This window comes from Trachurus trachurus, assembly GCF_905171665.1.
Source record: "Trachurus trachurus genome assembly, chromosome: 9".
In the NCBI taxonomy this organism is placed as follows: domain Eukaryota; kingdom Metazoa; phylum Chordata; class Actinopteri; order Carangiformes; family Carangidae; genus Trachurus; species Trachurus trachurus.
In genome coordinates this window covers 6,193,539-6,212,607 of record NC_139895.1, presented here as the reverse complement: position 1 = coordinate 6,212,607, position 19,069 = coordinate 6,193,539, and the positions used below count along the sequence as shown (strand labels likewise).

Below are 19,069 nucleotides of genomic sequence, written 5' to 3'. Positions count from 1 at the left end.
GCATATTTCCTGCTACAGTGACAGAAAAATAAAAACCTTGTCAAACTGGTTTAGTGTCAGTCAGGTTTTTACAATGTTGACATCTAAACTACCACAAACCTCCTTGTTTGTCTCCTTTAAAATCATCTGTGTTCTTGAATTGAGGATTAAACATGAGGTGTCACTGGTTTGGTCTTGAAAACAACTGATAAACAAGGAAATTAAGTTGTGAATCAAGTAAAAATTTCAACTCCAGTTGACGTGCTCGTAGCTCCACCTGCTGGTGACAACACAACATGACAGTGTGATAATCATTAACTCAGTTGAATGAAAACGAAAGTAAATTTGACATTCTCGGTCAGAGCTGAGACGCCATTACAGGGTGAAATCTCTCCGGTAAACACACGTTTAAGGACTGTAAGAGGAAAGTTAAGGACTCAGTAACTCGGTGAGTTTTGCTGTAGTTGTGAATGAAATGGCTGAGAAAGCTGCTCTCTTTGAAAGTTTCCTGAGTTGCCACGTGTGTTCAGAGACTTTCAGAGATCCTGTGTCTCTGAGCTGCAACCACAAGTTCTGTTCAAGCTGCCTGCAACAATTCTGGGAACAAGCTAAAAACAAAAACTGTCCCATTTGTAAAAGGAAATCTTCAAATGATCATCCACTTATAGACTTTGCACTTAAGGATCTGGCTGATTCCTTTGCTGGGAGACAGAAATCTGGATCAGAGGCTGAAAAGCAACATGAAAAACCAATGGTGGTTTGTAGTAAACATGGAGACGAAACTAAACTCTTCTGTAAGGACGAAGATCGAGCTTTTTGTTCTGTCTGTGAGTTTTCTCTCCACCAGAGTCACAAGGTGGTTCCTGTAGAAGAAGCAGTCAGTGACCTGAAGGAGCAGCTGAAATCTGACTTAAAGTCTCTGCAGGACAAGAAAAACAAACACAAACAAGTGGAGAAAACTTACAATGAAATGATTGAACACTCCAAGAAGCAGCTGTCGTCCACAGAGAGGAAGATCAGAGCAGAGTTCAACAAGCTCCACCAGCTCCTGAAAGAGGAAGAGGAGTCCAGACTGGCAGCTCTGAGGGAGGAAGAGGAGCAGAAGAGGAAGACTATGAGCAAAGAGATGAAGATGATTGAGGAGCAGATCTCCTCTCTGTCAGACAGTATCTGTGCTGTTGATGAAGAGCTGCAGAAACACAAGGTGGCGTTCCTCAGCAGTTATAAAGCCACTCAGACCAGAGCCAGAGCCCAGTGCTCACTGTCAGATCCACAGCTGCTCTCAGGAGCTCTGATAGATGAGGCCAAACACCTGGGCAACCTGTCCTTCAGAGTCTGGGAGAAGATCAAGGAGAAGGTCCACTTCACTCCTGTCATCCTGGACCCAAACACTGCACATCCCTGGCTCTATCTGTCTGATGATCTGACCAGTGCGAGAGATGGAGGCACAAAGCAGCAGCTTCCTGACAATCCAGAGAGAAACACTAAGTATTCCATCGTTCACGGCTCTGAGGGCTTCAGCTCAGGGAAACACAGCTGGGAGGTGGAGGTGGGAGATCATCCTCACTGGATTGTGGGTTTAGTTAAAGAGACAGCTGACAGGAAGGGAAAACGACTTGCTACACCAAAAGATGGAGTCTGGTGTTTATGGCACCGTGATGGAAAATACACTGATGTTGTTGGTAAGACTGTGACAGTGAAGAAGAGTCAGAGTCCAGCTGGACTATGACAGGGGGGAGGTGTCCTTCTACAACGCTGAAGACATGACTCACATCTACACTCACAGAGACACTTTCACTGAGAAACTCTTCCCATATGTCAGTGTTGGAGAAGCTGGTGACGCTAAAACCTCTGATATCAAAGTGTGTCCCACTGAGATCAGTCTGTGATGTTCAGGGACGTTAGTTCTTCTGGTTTGAGGTTCATTAAACTCTAATGAACCTGTTGTTTAGTCTTTAAAACACATTTGATTAATATCTCATTAGACTGATCATCATCTCTGTCCTACCTGTAAGAAACACTGTTCTTGAAGTTGTTTGACTTTTTTTCTATCATCAAATATTTTTCAATAAGACTTTGTGTTTACTTTTTCATCTTTATTTGGTGTTTCCATGGAGACTCATATCAGCTTTTAGAAAACAGGTTGAGTTTGTAGGTTGTGTCACTTTTTAAAATCAAGATTAATATCTGAGAAAATGTGAAAACAAAATGATGAAACTGTTTCACATCATCAGGAGAAAAACTTAACGAATCAAAGCTGTTCATTATCCTGGTTATCAGCATCTTGTTTTGAGGTCAATGTCATTGTATGTGGTTTAATAATAGTTTTATGTTTCATATACAGATTTTTTTTATCATTATTATTTCTGTTATGATCAAATATCCTTAAAGTTAATTTAGTTTTAGCATTTTGATCCTTTGATAAATAATTTGATTATTTCATTAATGTCTGATCAGTTGTTTTACAGTCTGGATGTCATATAGTACAACTTTTTAATGTTTTACAATGTTCACAATAAAAACTAAATTTCCATTTACTGTTACACACATTCAGTAATTATTGTTTATCATTATTGTTTCTGTCTCATCCATAAGAATCTTTGTCCTCCTTGTATTTTGTCTTCATGTTGTGTTTTCTTTGTGATGAGCAAATACTCTGGTTAAAACACGAGTTCATTTTGTTTAAGGATTTTATTCCTTGATTAATACTTTGATTATTTCATGAATTTGGGATCTGTTGAGTTCTTCTCTGGGAACAGATGGTCTATAGTCTTATTTTAATATTATGACTATTACTCTCTGATTTTATTTCATTTGCAATGTTCATAATGAAATGTAAATTTCCATAAACTGTCAGATATGTTTGAATCTTCTCTGTCTTTGCTTCATCCATGTGAATCTCCTGCCTTGTGTTTTTGTTCATGTTATATTCAAATTTAATGAAACAAAGTAAAAACTGCTACAGATAAATAAGCTGAGCATATTTCCTGCTACAGTGAAAGAAAAATAAAAACCTTGTCAAACTGGTTTAGTGTCAGTCAGGCTTTTACAATGTTGACATCTAAACTACCACAAACCTCCTTGTTTGTCTCCTTTAAAATCATCTGTGTTCTTGAATTGAGGATTAAACATGAGGTGTCACTGGTTTGGTCTTGAAAACAACTGATAAACAAGGAAATTAAGTTGTGAATCAAGTAAAAATTTCAACTCCAGTTGACGTGCTCATAGCTCCACCTGCTGGTGAAAATACAGGATGACACAGTGATAATCATTAATTCAGTTGAATGAAAACGAAAGTAAATTTGACATTCTCGGTCAGAGCTCAGACGCCATTACAGGGTGAAATCTCTCCGGTAAACACACGTTTAAGGACTGTTAGAGGAAAGTTAAGGACTCAGTAACTCGGTGAGTTTTGCTGTAGTTGTGAATGAAATGGCTGAGAAAGCTGCTCTCTTTGAAAGTTACCTGAGTTGCCACGTGTGTTCAGAGACTTTCAGAGATCCTGTGTCTCTGAGCTGCAACCACAAGTTCTGTTCAAGCTGCCTGCAACAATTCTGGGAACAAGCTAAAAACAAAAACTGTCCCATTTGTAAAAGGAAATCTTCAAATGATAATCCAGGTGTAGACTTTGCACTGAAGGATCTGGCTGATTCCTTTGCTGGGAGACAGAAATCTGGATCAGAGGCTGAAAAACAACATGAAAAACCAATGGTGGTTTGTAGTAAACATGGAGACGAAACTAAACTCTTCTGTAAGGATGAAGATCGAGCTTTTTGTTCTGTCTGTGAGTTTTCTCTCCACCAGAGTCACAAGGTGGTTCCTGTAGAAGAAGCAGTCAGTGACCTGAAGGAGCAGCTGAAATCTGACTTAAAGTCTCTGCAGGACAAGAAGAACAAATATGAGGGAGTGGAGAAAACTTACAATGAAATGATTCAGCACTCCACAAAGCAAATGTTGTCCACAGAGAGGCAGATCAGAGCAGAGTTCAACAAGCTCCACCAGCTCCTGAGAGAGGAAGAGGAGTCCACACTGGTAGCTCTGAGGGAGGAAGAGGAGCAGAAGGGGAAGACTATGAGCAGAGAGATGAAGATGATTGAGGAGCAGATCTCCTCTCTGTCAGACAGTATCTGTGCTGTTGAAGAAGAGCTGCAGAAACACAAGGTGGCGTTCCTCAGCAGTTATAAAGCCACTCAGACCGGAGCCAGAGCCCAGTGCTCACTGTCAGATCCACAGCTGCTCTCAGGAGCTCTGATAGATGAGGCCAAACACCTGGGCAACCTGTCCTTCAGAGTCTGGGAGAAGATCAAGGAGAAGGTCCACTTCACTCCTGTCATCCTGGACCCAAACACTGCACATCCCTGCCTCCATCTGTCTGATGATCTGACCAGTGTGAGACAGGGAGACACAAAGCAGCTTCCTGACAATCCAGAGAGAAACACTAATTATGCCATCGTTCTGGGCTACGAGGGCTTCAGCTCAGGGAAACACAGCTGGGAGGTGGAGGTGGGAGATCATCCTGCTTGGGATGTGGGTTTGGTTAAAGAGTCAGTTGACAGGAAGGGAGAACGATACGCTTCACCTGAATATGGAGTCTGGTGTTTATGGCATGATGATGGCAAATACCTTGATGTTGATGGTAAGACTGTGACAGTGAAGAAGAGTCTCCAGAGGATCAGAGTCCAGCTGGACTATGACAGGGGGGAGGTGTCCTTCTACGACCCTGAAGACATGACTCACATCTGCACTCACAGAGACACTTTCACTGAGAAACTCCTCCCATATTTTCATATTTGGAAATCTGGTGATGCGAAAACCACTGATATCAAAATCCGCCACTCTGAGATAAGTCTGTGATGTTCAGGAACGTTAGTTTTTCTCTCATTATGCTGATCATTATTATTTCTGTCATGATCAAATATGGTTAAAGTTAATTTAGTTTCAGTATTTTGATCCTTTGATGAATACTTTGATTATTTCATGAATTTCTGATCTGTTGTTTTACATTCTGGAAACAGATGGTGTAATATAGTACTTTATTTTTTTTATTTACATTGCTCACAATGAAAAGTAAACTTCCATTAACTGTTACACACATTATTGTTTATCATTATTGTTTCTGTCTCATCCATAAGAATCTTTGTCCTCCTTGTATTTTGTCTTCATGATGTGATTTCTTTCTGGTGAGCAAATACTCTGGTTAAAACATGTGTTCATTTTGTTTAAGGATTTGATCCTTTGATTAATACTTGTTGTTTTCTACTCTGGAAACAGATGGTCTATAGTCTTATTTTAATATTATGACTATTACCCTCTGATTTTCTTTTATTTGCAATGTTCACAATGAAATGTACATGTCCATAAACTGTCACATATGTTGAATCTTCTCTGTTTTTGCTTCATCCATGTGAATCTCCTGCCTTGTGTTTTTGTTCATGTTATATTCAAATATAAAGAAACAATAAAGTAAAAACTGCTGCAGATAAATGAGGTGAACATGTTTCCTGCTACAGTGACAGAAACATGAAAATCTTTTCGAAACTGGTTCAGTGTCAGTCAGACTGTAACAATTTTCACATCTAAACTACCACAGACCTTCTTGTTTGTCTCCTTAAAGATTAAACATGAGGTGTCATTGTTTGGTCTTGAAAACAACTGATAAAGGAAATTAAGTTGTGAATCCAGTAAAATGTTCAACTCCAGTTGACATGCTCATAGCTCCACCTGCTGGTGACAACACAACATGACAGTATGATGATCATTAAATTTGATACTGTCGGTCAGAGCTCAGATGCCATTACAGGGTGCGATCTCTACATGTTTAAGGACTGTAAGAGGAAAGTTAAGGACTCAGTAACTCGGTGAGTTTTGCTGTAGTTGTGAATGAAATGGCTGAGAAAGCTGCTCTTTTTGAAAGTTACCTGAGTTGCCACGTGTGTTCAGAGACTTTCAGAGATCCTGTGTCTCTGAGTTGCAACCACAGCTTCTGTTCAAGCTGCCTGAAACAATTCTGTGAACAAGCTAAAAACAAAACCTGTCCCATTTGTAAAAGTAAATCTTCAAAGAATAATCCACCTGTAGACTTTGCACTGAAGGATCTGGCTGATTCCTTTGCTGGGAGACAGAAATCTGAATCAGAGGCTGAAAAGCAACATGAAAAACCAATGGTGGTTTGTAGTAAACATGGAGACGAAACTAAATTGTTCTGTAAGGATGAAGAAAGAGCTTTTTGTCCTGTCTGTGAGGCTTCTCTCCACCAGAGTCACAAGGTGGTTCCTGCAGAAGAAGCAGTCAGTGACCTGAAGGAGCAGCTGAAATCTGACTTAAAATCTCTGCAGGACAAGAAGGACAAATACAAACAAGTGGTGAAAACATACAATGAAATGATTGAACACTCCAAGAAGCAGCTGTTGTCCACAGAGAATCAGATCAGAGCAGAGTTCAACAAGCTCCACCAGCTCCTGAGAGAGGAAGAGGAGTCCAGACTGGCAGCTCTGAGGGAGGAAGAGGAGCAGAAGAGGAAGACTATGAGCAGAGAGATGAAGATGATTGAGGAGCAGATCTCCTCTCTGTTAGACAGTATCTGTGCTGTTGATGAAGAGCTGCAGAAACACAAGATGGCGTTCCTCAGCAGTTATAAAGCCACTCAGACCGGAGCCAGAGCCCAGTGCTCACTGTCAGATCCACAGCTGCTCTCAGGAGCTCTGATAGATGAGGCCAAACACCTGGGCAACCTGTCCTTCAGAGTCTGGGAGAAGATCAAGGAGAAGGTCCACTTCACTCCTGTCATCCTGGACCCCAACACTGCAAGAGGATGGCTCTATTTGTCTGATGATCTGACTAGTGCGAGAGATGGAGACACAAAGCAGCAGCTTCCTAACAATCCAGAGAGAAACACTCAGTATGCCATCGTTCACGGCTCTGAGGGCTTCAGCTCAGGGAAACACAGCTGGGAGGTGGAAGTGGGAGATCATCCTCGCTGGAATGTGGGTTTGGTTAAAGAGTCAGTGAACAGGAAGGGAAAACGACTTGCTACACCAAAACATGGAGTCTGGTCTTTATGGCATGGTGATGGAAAATACGTTGATGTTGTTGGTGAGACTGACAGTGAAGAAGAGTCTCCAGAGGATCAGAGTCCAGCTGGACTATGACGGGGGGGAGGTGTCCTTCTACGACCCTGAAGACATGACTCACATCTGCACTCATAGAGAAACTTTCACTGAGAAACTCTTCCCATATCTTTATATTGGAGAAGCTGGTGATGCTAAAACCTCTGATATCAATCTTATACTTCATATCATACTCACACATTAAATTTAGTGTAATAAAATGTATTTCATTCACTTTTAAATGTAGTGAACTACAAAGATTAAGTCTCATGACATGGAAATGCAACTTGACCTCTAAGCTTTAAGTAAATGTTGTTAGTTACTGTCAACTGATCATATTAAAGTTTTAATATTCAGTTAATCATCCTTAGTTCCTAAAATGTACTAAGCAACAAATGTTTTCGATTTATTTTTGTTCATTGAAAAATAACTTAAACAATTAATTTGATCATTTTTAGTGCAGTTTCTCAGCACCACCTAGTGGACAAAAAAACTAATAACAGTTTCGTTTTCAACCTCTTCTCCACCCATAACAGAGTAAATGAAACTGAAAACAGCTGAGCAGAGACGAGACGTCACATTACAGCTTTGGATCTTTACTGAACAACAGACTCAGTGGATTGTACAGAGAAAGTCGAAGGGACTGAACTTTGGTGAGTCTTGTTATTGACTTCAATACATCTGGAAATCAAAGGAAATGGCTGAGAAAATCGCTCTTGTTGAAAGTTTCCTGAGTTGCCATGTGTGTTCAGAGACTTTCAGAGATCCTGTGTCTCTGAGCTGCAACCACAGCTTCTGTTCAAGCTGCCTGCAACAATTCTGGGAACAAGCTAAGAACAAAAACTGTCCCATTTGTAAAAGGAAATCTTTTTCATCTTATCCACCCATAAACTATTCGCTCAAAGAACTGGCCGACTCCTTTGTTGGGAAGCAGAACAGTGGTTCACCTGAGGAAGAAAAACAGAAGGAGGAGGAAGAGGAGGAGGAAAAACCGAAGGAAGAGGAAGAGGAGGAAGACGACAAGGAAAAAGAGGAGGAGGTGGTGTGTGATGAACATCCAGACGTCCCTTATTGGTTCTGTGAGGATGAGCAGAAAGCTGTGTGTCCTGTCTGTGAGTTTTCTCTCCACCAGAGTCACAAGGTGGTTCCTGTAGAAGAAGCAGTCAGTGACCTGAAGGAGCAGCTGAAATCTGACTTAGAGTCTCTGCAGGACAAGAAGAACAAATGCGAGGAAGTGGAAAAAACCTACCATGAAATTGTTGAACACTCCAAGAAGCAGCTGTCGTCCACAGAGAGGAAGATCAGAGCAGAGTTCAACAAGCTCCACCAGCTCCTGAAAGAGGAAGAGGAGTCCACACTGGCAGCTCTGAGGGAGGAAGAGGAGCAGAAGAGGAAGACTATGAGCAGAGAGATGAAGATGATTGAGGAGCAGATCTCCACTCTGTCAGACAGTATCTGTGCTGTTGAAGAAGAGCTGCAGAAACACAAGGTGGCGTTCCTCAGCAGTTATAAAGCCACTCAGACCAGAGCCAGAGCCCAGTGCTCACTGTCAGATCCACAGCTGCTCTCAGGAGCTCTGATAGATGAGGCCAAACACCTGGGCAACCTGTCCTTCAGAGTCTGGGAGAAGATCAAGGAGAAGGTCCACTTCACTCCTGTCATCCTGGACCCAAACACTGCAAACAGGTGGCTCCATCTGTCTGATGATCTGACCTGTGTTAGAAATGGAGACACAGAGCAGCAGCTTCCTGACAATCCAGAGAGAAACACTCAGTATACCAATGTTCTGGGCTCTGAGGGCTTCAGCTCAGGGAAACACAGCTGGGAGGTGGAGGTGGGAGATCATCCTGACTGGGATGTGGGTTTGGCTAAAGAGTCAGTTGACAGGAAAGAAAAACGATTCATTTCACCAGAATATGGAATCTGGTCTTTATGGTATGGTGATGGAAAATACCTTGATGTTGTTGGTGAGACTGTGACAGTGAAGAAGAGTCTCCAGAGGATCAGAGTCCAGCTGGACTATGACGGGGGGGAGGTGTCCTTCTACGACACTGAAGACATGACTCACATCTGCACTCACAGAGACACTTTCACTGAGAAACTCTTCCCATATTTCAGTGTTGGACAGTCTGGTGATGCTAAAACCTCTGATATCAAAATCTCTCCCGCTGAGATCAGTCTGTGATGTTCAGGGACGTTAGTTTTTCTCTCATGGTGGTTTGAGGTTCATTCAACTCTAAACTCGTCACACTTTACAGCCAACCTGCTTCTACAACTGCTCACCTGTCGTTTAGTCTTTAAACACATTTGATTAATATCTCATTAGACTGATAATCATCTCTGTCCTACCTGTAAGAAACACTGTTCTTGAAATTGTTTGACTTTTTTCTTTCATCAAATATTTTTCAATAAGACTTTGTGTTTTCTTTTTCATCTTTATTTGGTGTTTCCATGGAGACTCATACCCAAACTTGTTTCTACATCATTTAGTCATAACTTTGTGTTTCTTTATCAGCTTTTAGAAAACAGGTTGAGTTTGTAGGTTGTGTCACTTTTTTAAAATCAAGATTAATATCTGAGAAAATGTGAAAACAAAATGATGAAACTATTTCACATCATCAGGAGAAAAACTTAACAAATCAAAGCTGTTCATTATCCTGGTTATCAGCATCTTGTTTTGAGGTCAATGTCATTGTATGTGGTTTAATAATAGTTTTATATTTCATGTACAGATTTTTTTTATCATTATTATTTCTGTTATGATCAAATATCCTTAAAGTTAATTTAGTTTTAGCATTTTGATCCTTTGATAAATAATTTGATTATTTCATGAATGTCTGATCAGTTGTTTTACAGTCTGGATGTCATATAGTACAACTTTTTAATGTTTTACAATGTTCACAATAAAAACTAAATTTCCATTAACTGTTACACACATTCAATAATTATTGTTTATCATTATTGTTTCTGTCTCATCCATAAGAATCTTTGTCCTCCTTGTATTTTGTCTTCATGTTGTGTTTTCTTTGTGATGAGCAAATACTCTGGTTAAAACACGAGTTCATTTTGTTTAAGGATTTTATTCCTTGATTAATACTTTGATTATTTCATGAATTTGGGATCTGTTGAGTTCTTCTCTGGGAACAGATAGTCTATAGTCTTATTGTAATATTATGACTATTACTCTCTGATTTTATTTCATTTGCAATGTTCATAATGAAATGTAAATTTCCATAAACTGTCAGATATGTTTGAATCTTCTCTGTCTTTGCTTCATCCATGTGAATCTCCTGCCTTGTGTTTTTGTTCATGTTATATTCAAATATAAAGAAACAATAAAGTAAAAACTGCTGCAGATAAATGAGGTGAACATGTTTCCTGCTACAGTGACAGAAACATGAAAATCTTTTCGAAACTGGTTCAGTGTCAGTCAGACTGTAACAATTTTCACATCTAAACTACCACAGACCTTCTTGTTTGTCTCCTTAAAGATTAAACATGAGGTGTCACTGGTTTGGTCTTGAAAACAACTGATAAAGGAAATGAAGTTGTGAATCCAGTAAAATGTTCAACTCCAGTTGACATGCTCATAGCTCCACCTGCTGGTGACAACACAGCATGACAGTGTGATGATCATTAAATTTGATACTGTCGGTCAGAGCTCAGATGCCATTACAGGGTGCGATCTCTACACGTTTAAGGACTGTAAGAGGAAAGTTAAGGACTCAGTAACTCGGTGAGTTTTGCTGTAGTTGTGAATGAAATGGCTGAGAAAGCTGCTCTGTTGGAAAGTTACCTGAGTTGCCACGTGTGTTCAGAGACTTTCAGAGATCCTGTGTCTCTGAGCTGCAACCACAGATTCTGTTCAAGCTGCCTGCAGCAATTCTGTGAACAAGCTAAAAACAAAACCTGTCCCATTTGTAAAAGTAAATCTTCAAAGAATAATCCACCTGTAGACTTTGCACTGAAGGATCTGGCTGATTCCTTTGCTGGGAGACAGAAATCTGGATCAGAGGCTGAAAAGCAACATGAAAAACCAATGGTGGTTTGTAGTAAACATGAAGACGAAACTAAATTGTTCTGTGAGGATGAAGAAAGAGCTTTTTGTTCCGTCTGTGAGGCTTCTCTCCACCAGAGTCACAAGGTAGTTCCTGTAGAAGAAGCAGTCAGTGACCTGAAGGAGCAGCTGAAATCTGACTTAAAGTCTCTGCAGGACAAGAAGGACAAATACAAACAAGTGGTGAAAACATACGATGAAATGGTTCAACACTGCAAGAAGCAGCTGTCGTCCACAGAGAGGCAGATCAGAGCAGAGTTCAACAAGCTCCACCAGCTCCTGAAAGAGGAAGAGGAGTCCAGACTGGCAGCTCTGAGGGAGGAAGAGGAGCAGAAGGGGAAGACTATGAGCAGAGAGATGAAGATGATTGAGGAGCAGATCTCCTCTCTGTCAGACAGTATCTGTGCTGTTGAAGAAGAGCTGCAGAAACACAAGGTGGCGTTCCTCAGCAGCTATAAAGCCACTCAGACCAGAGCCAGAGCCCAGTGCTCACTGTCAGATCCACAGCTGCTCTCAGGAGCTCTGATAGATGAGGCCAAACACCTGGGCAACCTGTCCTTCAGAGTCTGGGAGAAGATCAAGGAGAAGGTCCACTTCACTCCTGTCATCCTGGACCCCAACACTGCAAGAGGATGGCTCTATCTGTCTGATGATCTGACCAGTGCGAGAGATGGAGACACAAAGCAGCAGCTTCCTAACAATCCAGAGAGAAACACTCAGTATGCCATCGTTCACAGCTCTGAGGGCTTCAGCTCAGGGAAACACAGCTGGGAGGTGGAAGTGGGAGATCATCCTCGCTGGAATGTGGGTTTGGTTAAAGAGTCAGTGAACAGGAAGGGAAAACGACTTGCTACACCAAAACATGGAGTCTGGTCTTTATGGCATGGAGATGGAAAGTACGTTGATGTTGTTGGTAAGACTGTGACAGTGAAGAAGAGTCTCCAGAGGATCAGAGTCCAGCTGGACTATGACGGGGGGGAGGTGTCCTTCTACGCCCCTGAAGACATGACTCACATCTGCACTCACAGAGACACTTTCACTGAGAAACTCTTCCCATATCTTTATATTGGAGAAGCTGGTGATGCTAAAACCTGTGATATCAAAATCTGTCCCACTGAGATCAGTCTGTGATGTTCAGGGACGTTAGTTTTTCTCTCATGATGGTTTGAGGTTAATTAAACTCTAAACTCATCGTCACACTTTACAGCCAACCTGCTTCTACACCCGCTCACCTGTCGTTTAGTCTTTAAATCACAATTGATAATTTAATATCTCATCAGACTGATCATCATCACTGTACTGCCTGTAAGAAACTGAAGTTGTTTGACTTTTTTCTTTCATCAAATATTTTTCAAGACTTTGTGTTTTTTTTTCATCTTTATTTGGTGTTTCCATGAAGACTATGCCCAAACTTGTTTCTACATCATCTTTTTAAAATCAATATCTAAGAAAATGTGAAAACAAAATTATGAAACTGTTTCACTTCATCAGGAGAAAAACTTGACAAATCAAAGTTGTTCATTATCCTGGTCATCAGCATCTTGTTTTGAGTTAAACAACGTTGTATGTGGTATAATCATATGTTTAATCTACACATTTTTTTCTTTCCCAATCCTCTGTCATTATTATTTCTGTTATGATCAAATGTCCTGATTAAAGTTAATTTAGTGTTAGTATTTTGATCCTTTGATAAATACTTAATTATTTCCTGAATGTCTGATGTGTTGTTTTACAGTATGGAACAGATGGCATATAGTAGCCTACAACTTTTTAAAATTATTTTATTTACAATGTTCACAATGCAAAGTAAATTTCCATTAAATGTCATTCAGTAATTATTCTTTATCATTATTGTTTCTTTTTCATCCACAATCGTTGGCCTCCTTGCATTTTGTCTTCATGTTGTGTTTTTTTTCATGATGAGCAAATACTCTGGTTAAAACACAAGTTCATTTTGTGTAACCGTTTGATCCCTTGATTGATACTTTGATTATTTCATGAATTTGGGATCTGCTGTTTTCTATTCTGGAAACAGATGATCTATAGTCCTACTTTAATATTACCCTCTGATTTCCTTTTATTTGCAATGTTCACAATGAAATGTAAACTTCCATAAAGTGTTAGACATGTTGAATCTTCTCTGTTTCTGCTTCATTGTTGTGAATCTCCTGCCTTGTGTTTTTCTTCATGTTATATTCAAATATAATAAAGTAAAAAATTGCTGCAGATAAACAAGCTGAACATGTTTCCTGCTACAGTGACAGAAAAATAAAAACCATGTCAAAATAGTTCAGCGTCAGTCAGGTTGTTACAATGTTTACACCTAAACTACCACAAACCTCCTTGTTTGTCTTCTTTAAAATCATCTGTGTTCATGAATTAAAGATTAAACACGAGGTGTCACTGGTTTTGTCTCGAAAACAACTGATAAACAAGGAAATTAAGTTGTGAATCAATTAAATTGTTCAACGCCAGTTGATGTGCTCATAGCTCCACCTGCTGGTGACAACACAACATGACAGTGTACAGAGTGATCATCTCGGTCAGAGCTCAGACGCCATTACAGGGTGAGATCTCTACTGGAAACACACGTTTAAGGACTGTAAAAGGAAAGTTAAGGACTAAGTAACTTGAGTGAGTTTTGCTGTAGTTGTGAATGAAATGGCTGAGAAAGCTGGTCTCTTGGATAGTTTCCTGAGTTGCCACAACAAAAACTGTCCCATTTGTAAAAGGAAATCTTCAAAGGATTTTGCACTCATAGACTTTGCACTGAAGGAACTGGCTGATTCTGAGTCTCTGCATGACAAGAAGAATAAATACAAACAAGTGGAGAAAACATACAATGAAATGATTGAACACTCCAAGAAGCAGCTGTTGTCCACAGAGAGGAAGATCAGAGCAGAGTTCAACAAGCTCCACCAGCTCCTGAGAGAGGAAGAGGAGTCCAGACTGGCAGCTCTGAGGGAGGAAGAGGAGCAGAAGGGGAAGACTATGAGCAGAGAGATGAAGATGATTGAGGAGCAGATCTCCTCTCTGTCAGACAGTATCTGTGCTGTTGAAGAAGAGCTGCAGAAACACAAGGTGGCGTTCCTCAGCAGTTATAAAGCCACTCAGACCAGAGCCAGAGCCCAGTGCTCACTGTCAGATCCACAGCTGCTCTCAGGAGCTCTGATAGATGAGGCCAAACACCTGGGCAACCTGTCCTTCAGAGTCTGGGAGAAGATCAGGGACAAGGTCCACTTCACTCCTGTCATCCTGGACCCAAACACTGCAAGAGGATGGCTCTATCTGTCTGATGATCTGACCAGTGTGAGACAGGGAGATACAGAGCAGCAGCTTCCTGACAATCCAGAAAGACACACTCAGTATGCCATTGTTCTGGGCTCTGAGGGCTTCAGCTCAGGGAAACACAGCTGGGAGGTGGAGGTGGGAGATCATCCACGCTGGAATGTGGATTTGGTTAAAGAGTCAGTTGACAGGAAGGGAGAACGAACAGCTTCATCGAAACATGGAATCTGGGTGTTTATGGCATGGTGATGGAAAATACGTCGATGTTGTTGGTGAGACTGTGACAGTGAAGAAGAGTCAGAGTCCAGCTGGACTATGACAGGGGGCAGGTGTCCTTCTACGACCCTGAAGACATGACTCACATCTGCACTCACAGAGACACTTTCACTGAGAAACTCTTCCCATTTTTCAATATTGGAAAGTCGAGTGATGCTAAAACCTCTGATATCAAAATGTGTCATACTGAGGCCAGTCTGTCATGTTCAGGGAACGTTAGTTTTTCTCTCAACATCTTGATAATGGTGAGGCTGGCAAATATTAGTACTCAGACTGAAACAAATGGAGAGCAAACACATGATTCATGCCATCCATAAAAATATAGGAACTTTAAAGCAATAGAGGGTATGCACATGACGTCACGGTACTCGTAAGTCGCTGTGGAACGTCCACTGAGTGGCAAAAAGACGAGTGGCAGAGCCGTTAGTCATTTTGTGTTCAATTTCTAAATTGTTTCCTACTGTCTTGTTGTTTTGTTATGAGTTTTTATGACCAGTTTTTGCCTTCTAGTTTACTGGTGATCCCTTTTTATTACAGCCTGTCTGGTTTAGTAGGCTATTTTATTATTTTATCATCTTTATCTTTGATTCAGTTTCAGTTTTGAGTAAGTCCTTGATATAAATTGACGAGATTCATGACTGAAAGAACAAATAGCATCTAAATGATTGACTGATTGATACCAACACTTGTGTGATCCTATTAAATCATATCATCCTGTTGTCTTAGAATAATTTGTTGGTTTGTATTTGATCCCTGACCTTTATCTGGCTGATGACCTTTAATACATGAAAAATCAGCTTCACCTCTTTGGTCCAGACTGAAATGTCTCTTCTTACTGATGATCAAATACCTGAAATACTAATTACATTTCCCATCAGCCTCTGCTGCATTTCTGTATTTCCAGCTGGTTAACATCTTATCATGTTAACACACTAACCTAAATATTCTTGTGCATCTATTTACTATTTGTAAAACTTTACAACTTTACTTTTTGCAGTTTAGCATTAGCTCCCGGTGGTAGCTTAACATGAATATAGGAAAACTGCTGGGAACCTTTATGTGGTATGTGATCATTCATTAAGTTTTATTGAAAGTGTTATCAATACAAGCGACATGTGAGTTTATTTTATAGGGGCAAAGTGCTGTATAGTATTTTTTTATTACAGTAGGTGAACAGTCCAGCCTTTGTCTCATCTTCCTGTAGTTTATAAAGGGCTATTTCTCGCTCTTAAGGAAGTAGAGATTTGTTTACATATAGATTTTATCATTTATGATCATGTTTTGTCTCTCCAAATGTCTGAGAGTCTAAGGGGCAGCGTTCAGTTCAGTTGTATCATGGTCAGTATAAAAAACACAAATTAGAAATAGAAATATATCTGGGAAGTCAGAAAAATGTTGACTTTAGACTTTATGTATAAAAGAAAGATTCACGTTTCTTAATTTCTTACGATCATCTGGTTTCTTCCCGATGACGCGCAGTTGATGAAGGTTTTACTTGAATGAATCTTCATTCACTCATCATTTGAATATTCTCAATAAAACTTGATTTAGTCACATGGAGCATTGATTGTTGTGATTTATATGACTTTACCAATTCTTTATTCCTTTCCACTTATCCTTTTCCTCTATGTTTGGACCCACTGACCCATATCTGTGTTTTGTATCTTGTTGGCAGACTGACAAACAGATAACAAAGGGTTCAAAAACGTGACCTAACAGAAATATAGGGATTAATGGTTAATTTCTGACTCAAAGTGAAACCATTTACCAACCACAGCCGTATATATATGGAGCAAACTGTAGCTGGACAATGTGGGGCTGAAGCTGAAGCTAAGATGGTGAGTGAGTTTCTTTTTATTTAAAAGGTTTACAGAATGCAATCAAAGTATAAACCAGTGGTAGTGCAATTATTATAATTATATGCTTTGAAATTGAAATAGAAATAGATTATATTTATGGTTGGTTCTTTTTTTTTGAGAATAGAATCATTTCAACCAACCTATTACCACAATACATTAAATTAAAAAAGCTAATATTTAACAGTAATCTTTAACATTTGACTCTTTGTTATTTTAGATAAGTCAAATAACACTTACTAAGAAGTTAATAATACTTTGAAAGTTTAGCAATAGCGAATAGACTACATAAAAGAAATGAAAAAAGATAAAATTATATATATTATATATAAAAATTATATAAATACCAGAAAGAAAACAAAACAGACATATATGTAGCCTACCACCAGCTTGAGGAAAACAGCATTTGGTCAGGGAATAACTGTTTGTTTGTTTGTTTCATGTGATTTTCCAGGTGAAACAGTTGTTGCTGTCAGTCCTGCTGGCTCTGTCATTGGCCTGTCTACTGGACAGTGTGAACAGCACAGATGAGGGAAATGGTAAATTCTGATCATTAATTCATCTTATTGATAAATCACCACCAGCCAATAACTTTTAGTTGTTTATGGACATTTTGCATTTGTCATCCCAAGCTGCTACAGAGGCAACAGAAAAAAGAATAAAAGAGCAAATTTTGAGAAATAACAAACACATTTAAATGATATTGAAGCTAAAACCCGAAAGCCATAAAAGAAAAGATAAAACCAGACCTGATCAAGATTGGGTGAAAAATATTGCAAGATGTCGCCAGAGCCAGTAGACTGACTGTTTACATTTGGTTTAATATTTTGAACTCAGACTGGTGTTTCAGTTTTCAGTTGTTCTAACTTTAAAGTGTCACTATCACATCACCAGTAATGTTCTTTGTTTCAGGACTGATTACCTAGAAAGTTAATGATATTCGTCAACAGCAATTTTACATGTGAACAAGCATTAGCAATGGCAGTGTAATATATTTTTTTTCTTTTACTTTTTACTTATATCATGTATTTGATTAATGTATTTAGCTAACTTTTGCTACACCTACACTATGCATGTTAGCTAACATGCTACACTAAGATGGTGAACATGGTAATCAAATGTTAGAACTAGTAGTTAGTAGTAGCTGCTAGCAGACATTCTGAGATTACATCAAGTCATAAAACATATCCAGTCCACTTTCCATTGTCTCACCTCCATCATCCTTTTAAGCAGGCCCATACCTGGTCCCAGACCTGGATGCAAACCTGAATCCAAACCTGGACCCAGAGCTGGAACCAGACCTGGATGCAAACCTGGATACAGACCTGGATGCCAACATGGACCCAGACCTGGACCCAGAGCTGGATGCCAACATGGACCCAGAGCTGGACCCAGAACTGGACCCAGACCTGGACCCAGAGCTGGACCCAGAGCTGGGCGAAAGGATTCTTGAGCTCAGTGCTAATGACTCCATGCTACCAGAAGAAGCTATTCCGCTTTCACCGCTGGTGCTTGCGAGCAGGAACAGTCAACCTCAGCCTCCTAACTTTGTAGGCACTAAAATGGAGTGGTCAACCGTGCGAGGTCATATTCCTCAAGGTGCTGTATCAATATACAATCATTATACGGGTCGTTATGACTATGTTTGCAAATACAAGTGTGAGGCTGGCTTCTACAACCCTAATTTTGGTTCTTACTGCTATTATCCCTACAAAAAAAGAGAGTACCGCGGCTCTCCATTTGAGATCCTGACGAATAAAGATAACTTTGAGTTTCTTGAGTGGAAACATAGTTCCTTTGGTCGAATGCCTGCAAATTCTATCGCGACTTGTCCTTGGGGGGGCATTTATGTAGGGAAGAACAGGTATGGTCTTGGGAAGGTACAACCAGCAAGCAAGGCCTTCTTCCTTCCCTGGAGAGGCTGGTCGTATTGGTACAGGCGGGGGTATGAAGTCCTGACCATGAACAGAGGTGTGAGGAGTGAGCACATATCTGACTTCAAGTATAATATTCCAGCCAGTAATATCTTCCAGTATCCCCCAGAGACCATGGGAATCTCTTCCATCACCAACCATGGATGCAGGGAAGCTGAAAAACAAGTCAGTCTTTCAAAGACAAGCTCGGTACAGCACAGTTGGGAAATTGGTTTTTCTATCTCTCTGGGTGCGACCATAAAGACCCCTTTCCCCTCTGTCACCAAGGCTGGAATTGAGTTAGGTGCTGAACTTGAATTTGGGTTTTCACATGGGAAAGTCACAACAAAAGAAATCACACACTCTGTTTCTGTGACGGTCTCTGTTCCACCCAACCACTACTGCAAAGCTCGCATGGTGGGACACAGGTACAGGGCTGACATCCCGTTTACAGCCTTACTTACCCGCATCTATTACAATGGAGTGACCCAAAAGACCACCGTAACTGGGACGTACCATGGCGTTCTTATTGGAGAAATTGGTGCTGTAGCGGATCGCTGTACACCTGTAGCATATGCCAGCCCTTGCCCCTGA

General features: G+C 40.3%; 3 protein-coding genes and 2 pseudogenes across 5 annotated transcripts; all 5 read left to right on the top strand.

Annotated features, from left to right (window-relative positions):
- Positions 1–347: 347 nt before the first annotated feature.
- Positions 348–4,833, top strand: LOC310991903 (uncharacterized protein; the record flags this gene model as incomplete). The annotated part of the gene is given in 3 exon segments (XM_083979832.1): positions 348–1,686; positions 1,688–1,860; positions 3,371–4,833. Coding segments are annotated over 3 exon segments (2,868 nt in total). The 5' UTR covers positions 348–454.
- A 951-nt stretch (positions 4,834–5,784) lies between these two features.
- Positions 5,785–7,290, top strand: LOC310991902 (nuclear factor 7, brain-like; annotated as a pseudogene). Its single transcript has one exon. The product of its transcript is annotated as a nuclear factor 7, brain-like (transcript).
- Positions 7,291–7,659: 369 nt separating this feature from the next.
- On the top strand, positions 7,660–12,544 carry LOC310991730 (nuclear factor 7, brain-like). The gene is made up of 2 exons (XM_083979617.1): positions 7,660–8,217; positions 11,221–12,544. Exons 1-2 carry the CDS (start codon positions 7,783–7,785, stop codon positions 12,271–12,273), a joined length of 1,488 nt encoding a protein of 495 aa, XP_083835743.1. The 5' UTR covers positions 7,660–7,782; the 3' UTR covers positions 12,274–12,544.
- Positions 12,545–13,657: 1,113 nt separating this feature from the next.
- On the top strand, positions 13,658–17,112 carry LOC310991901 (zinc-binding protein A33-like; annotated as a pseudogene). Its single transcript has 3 exons — positions 13,658–13,709; positions 14,204–14,921; positions 17,017–17,112. The product of its transcript is annotated as a zinc-binding protein A33-like (transcript).
- Positions 17,113–17,669: 557 nt separating this feature from the next.
- On the top strand, positions 17,670–19,069 carry LOC310991900 (natterin-3-like; the record flags this gene model as incomplete). The annotated part of the gene is made up of 3 exons (XM_083979831.1): positions 17,670–17,682; positions 17,796–18,661; positions 18,764–19,069. The coding sequence occupies 3 exons, from the start codon at positions 17,670–17,672 to the stop codon at positions 19,067–19,069; spliced, it is 1,185 nt and encodes a 394-aa protein (XP_083835957.1).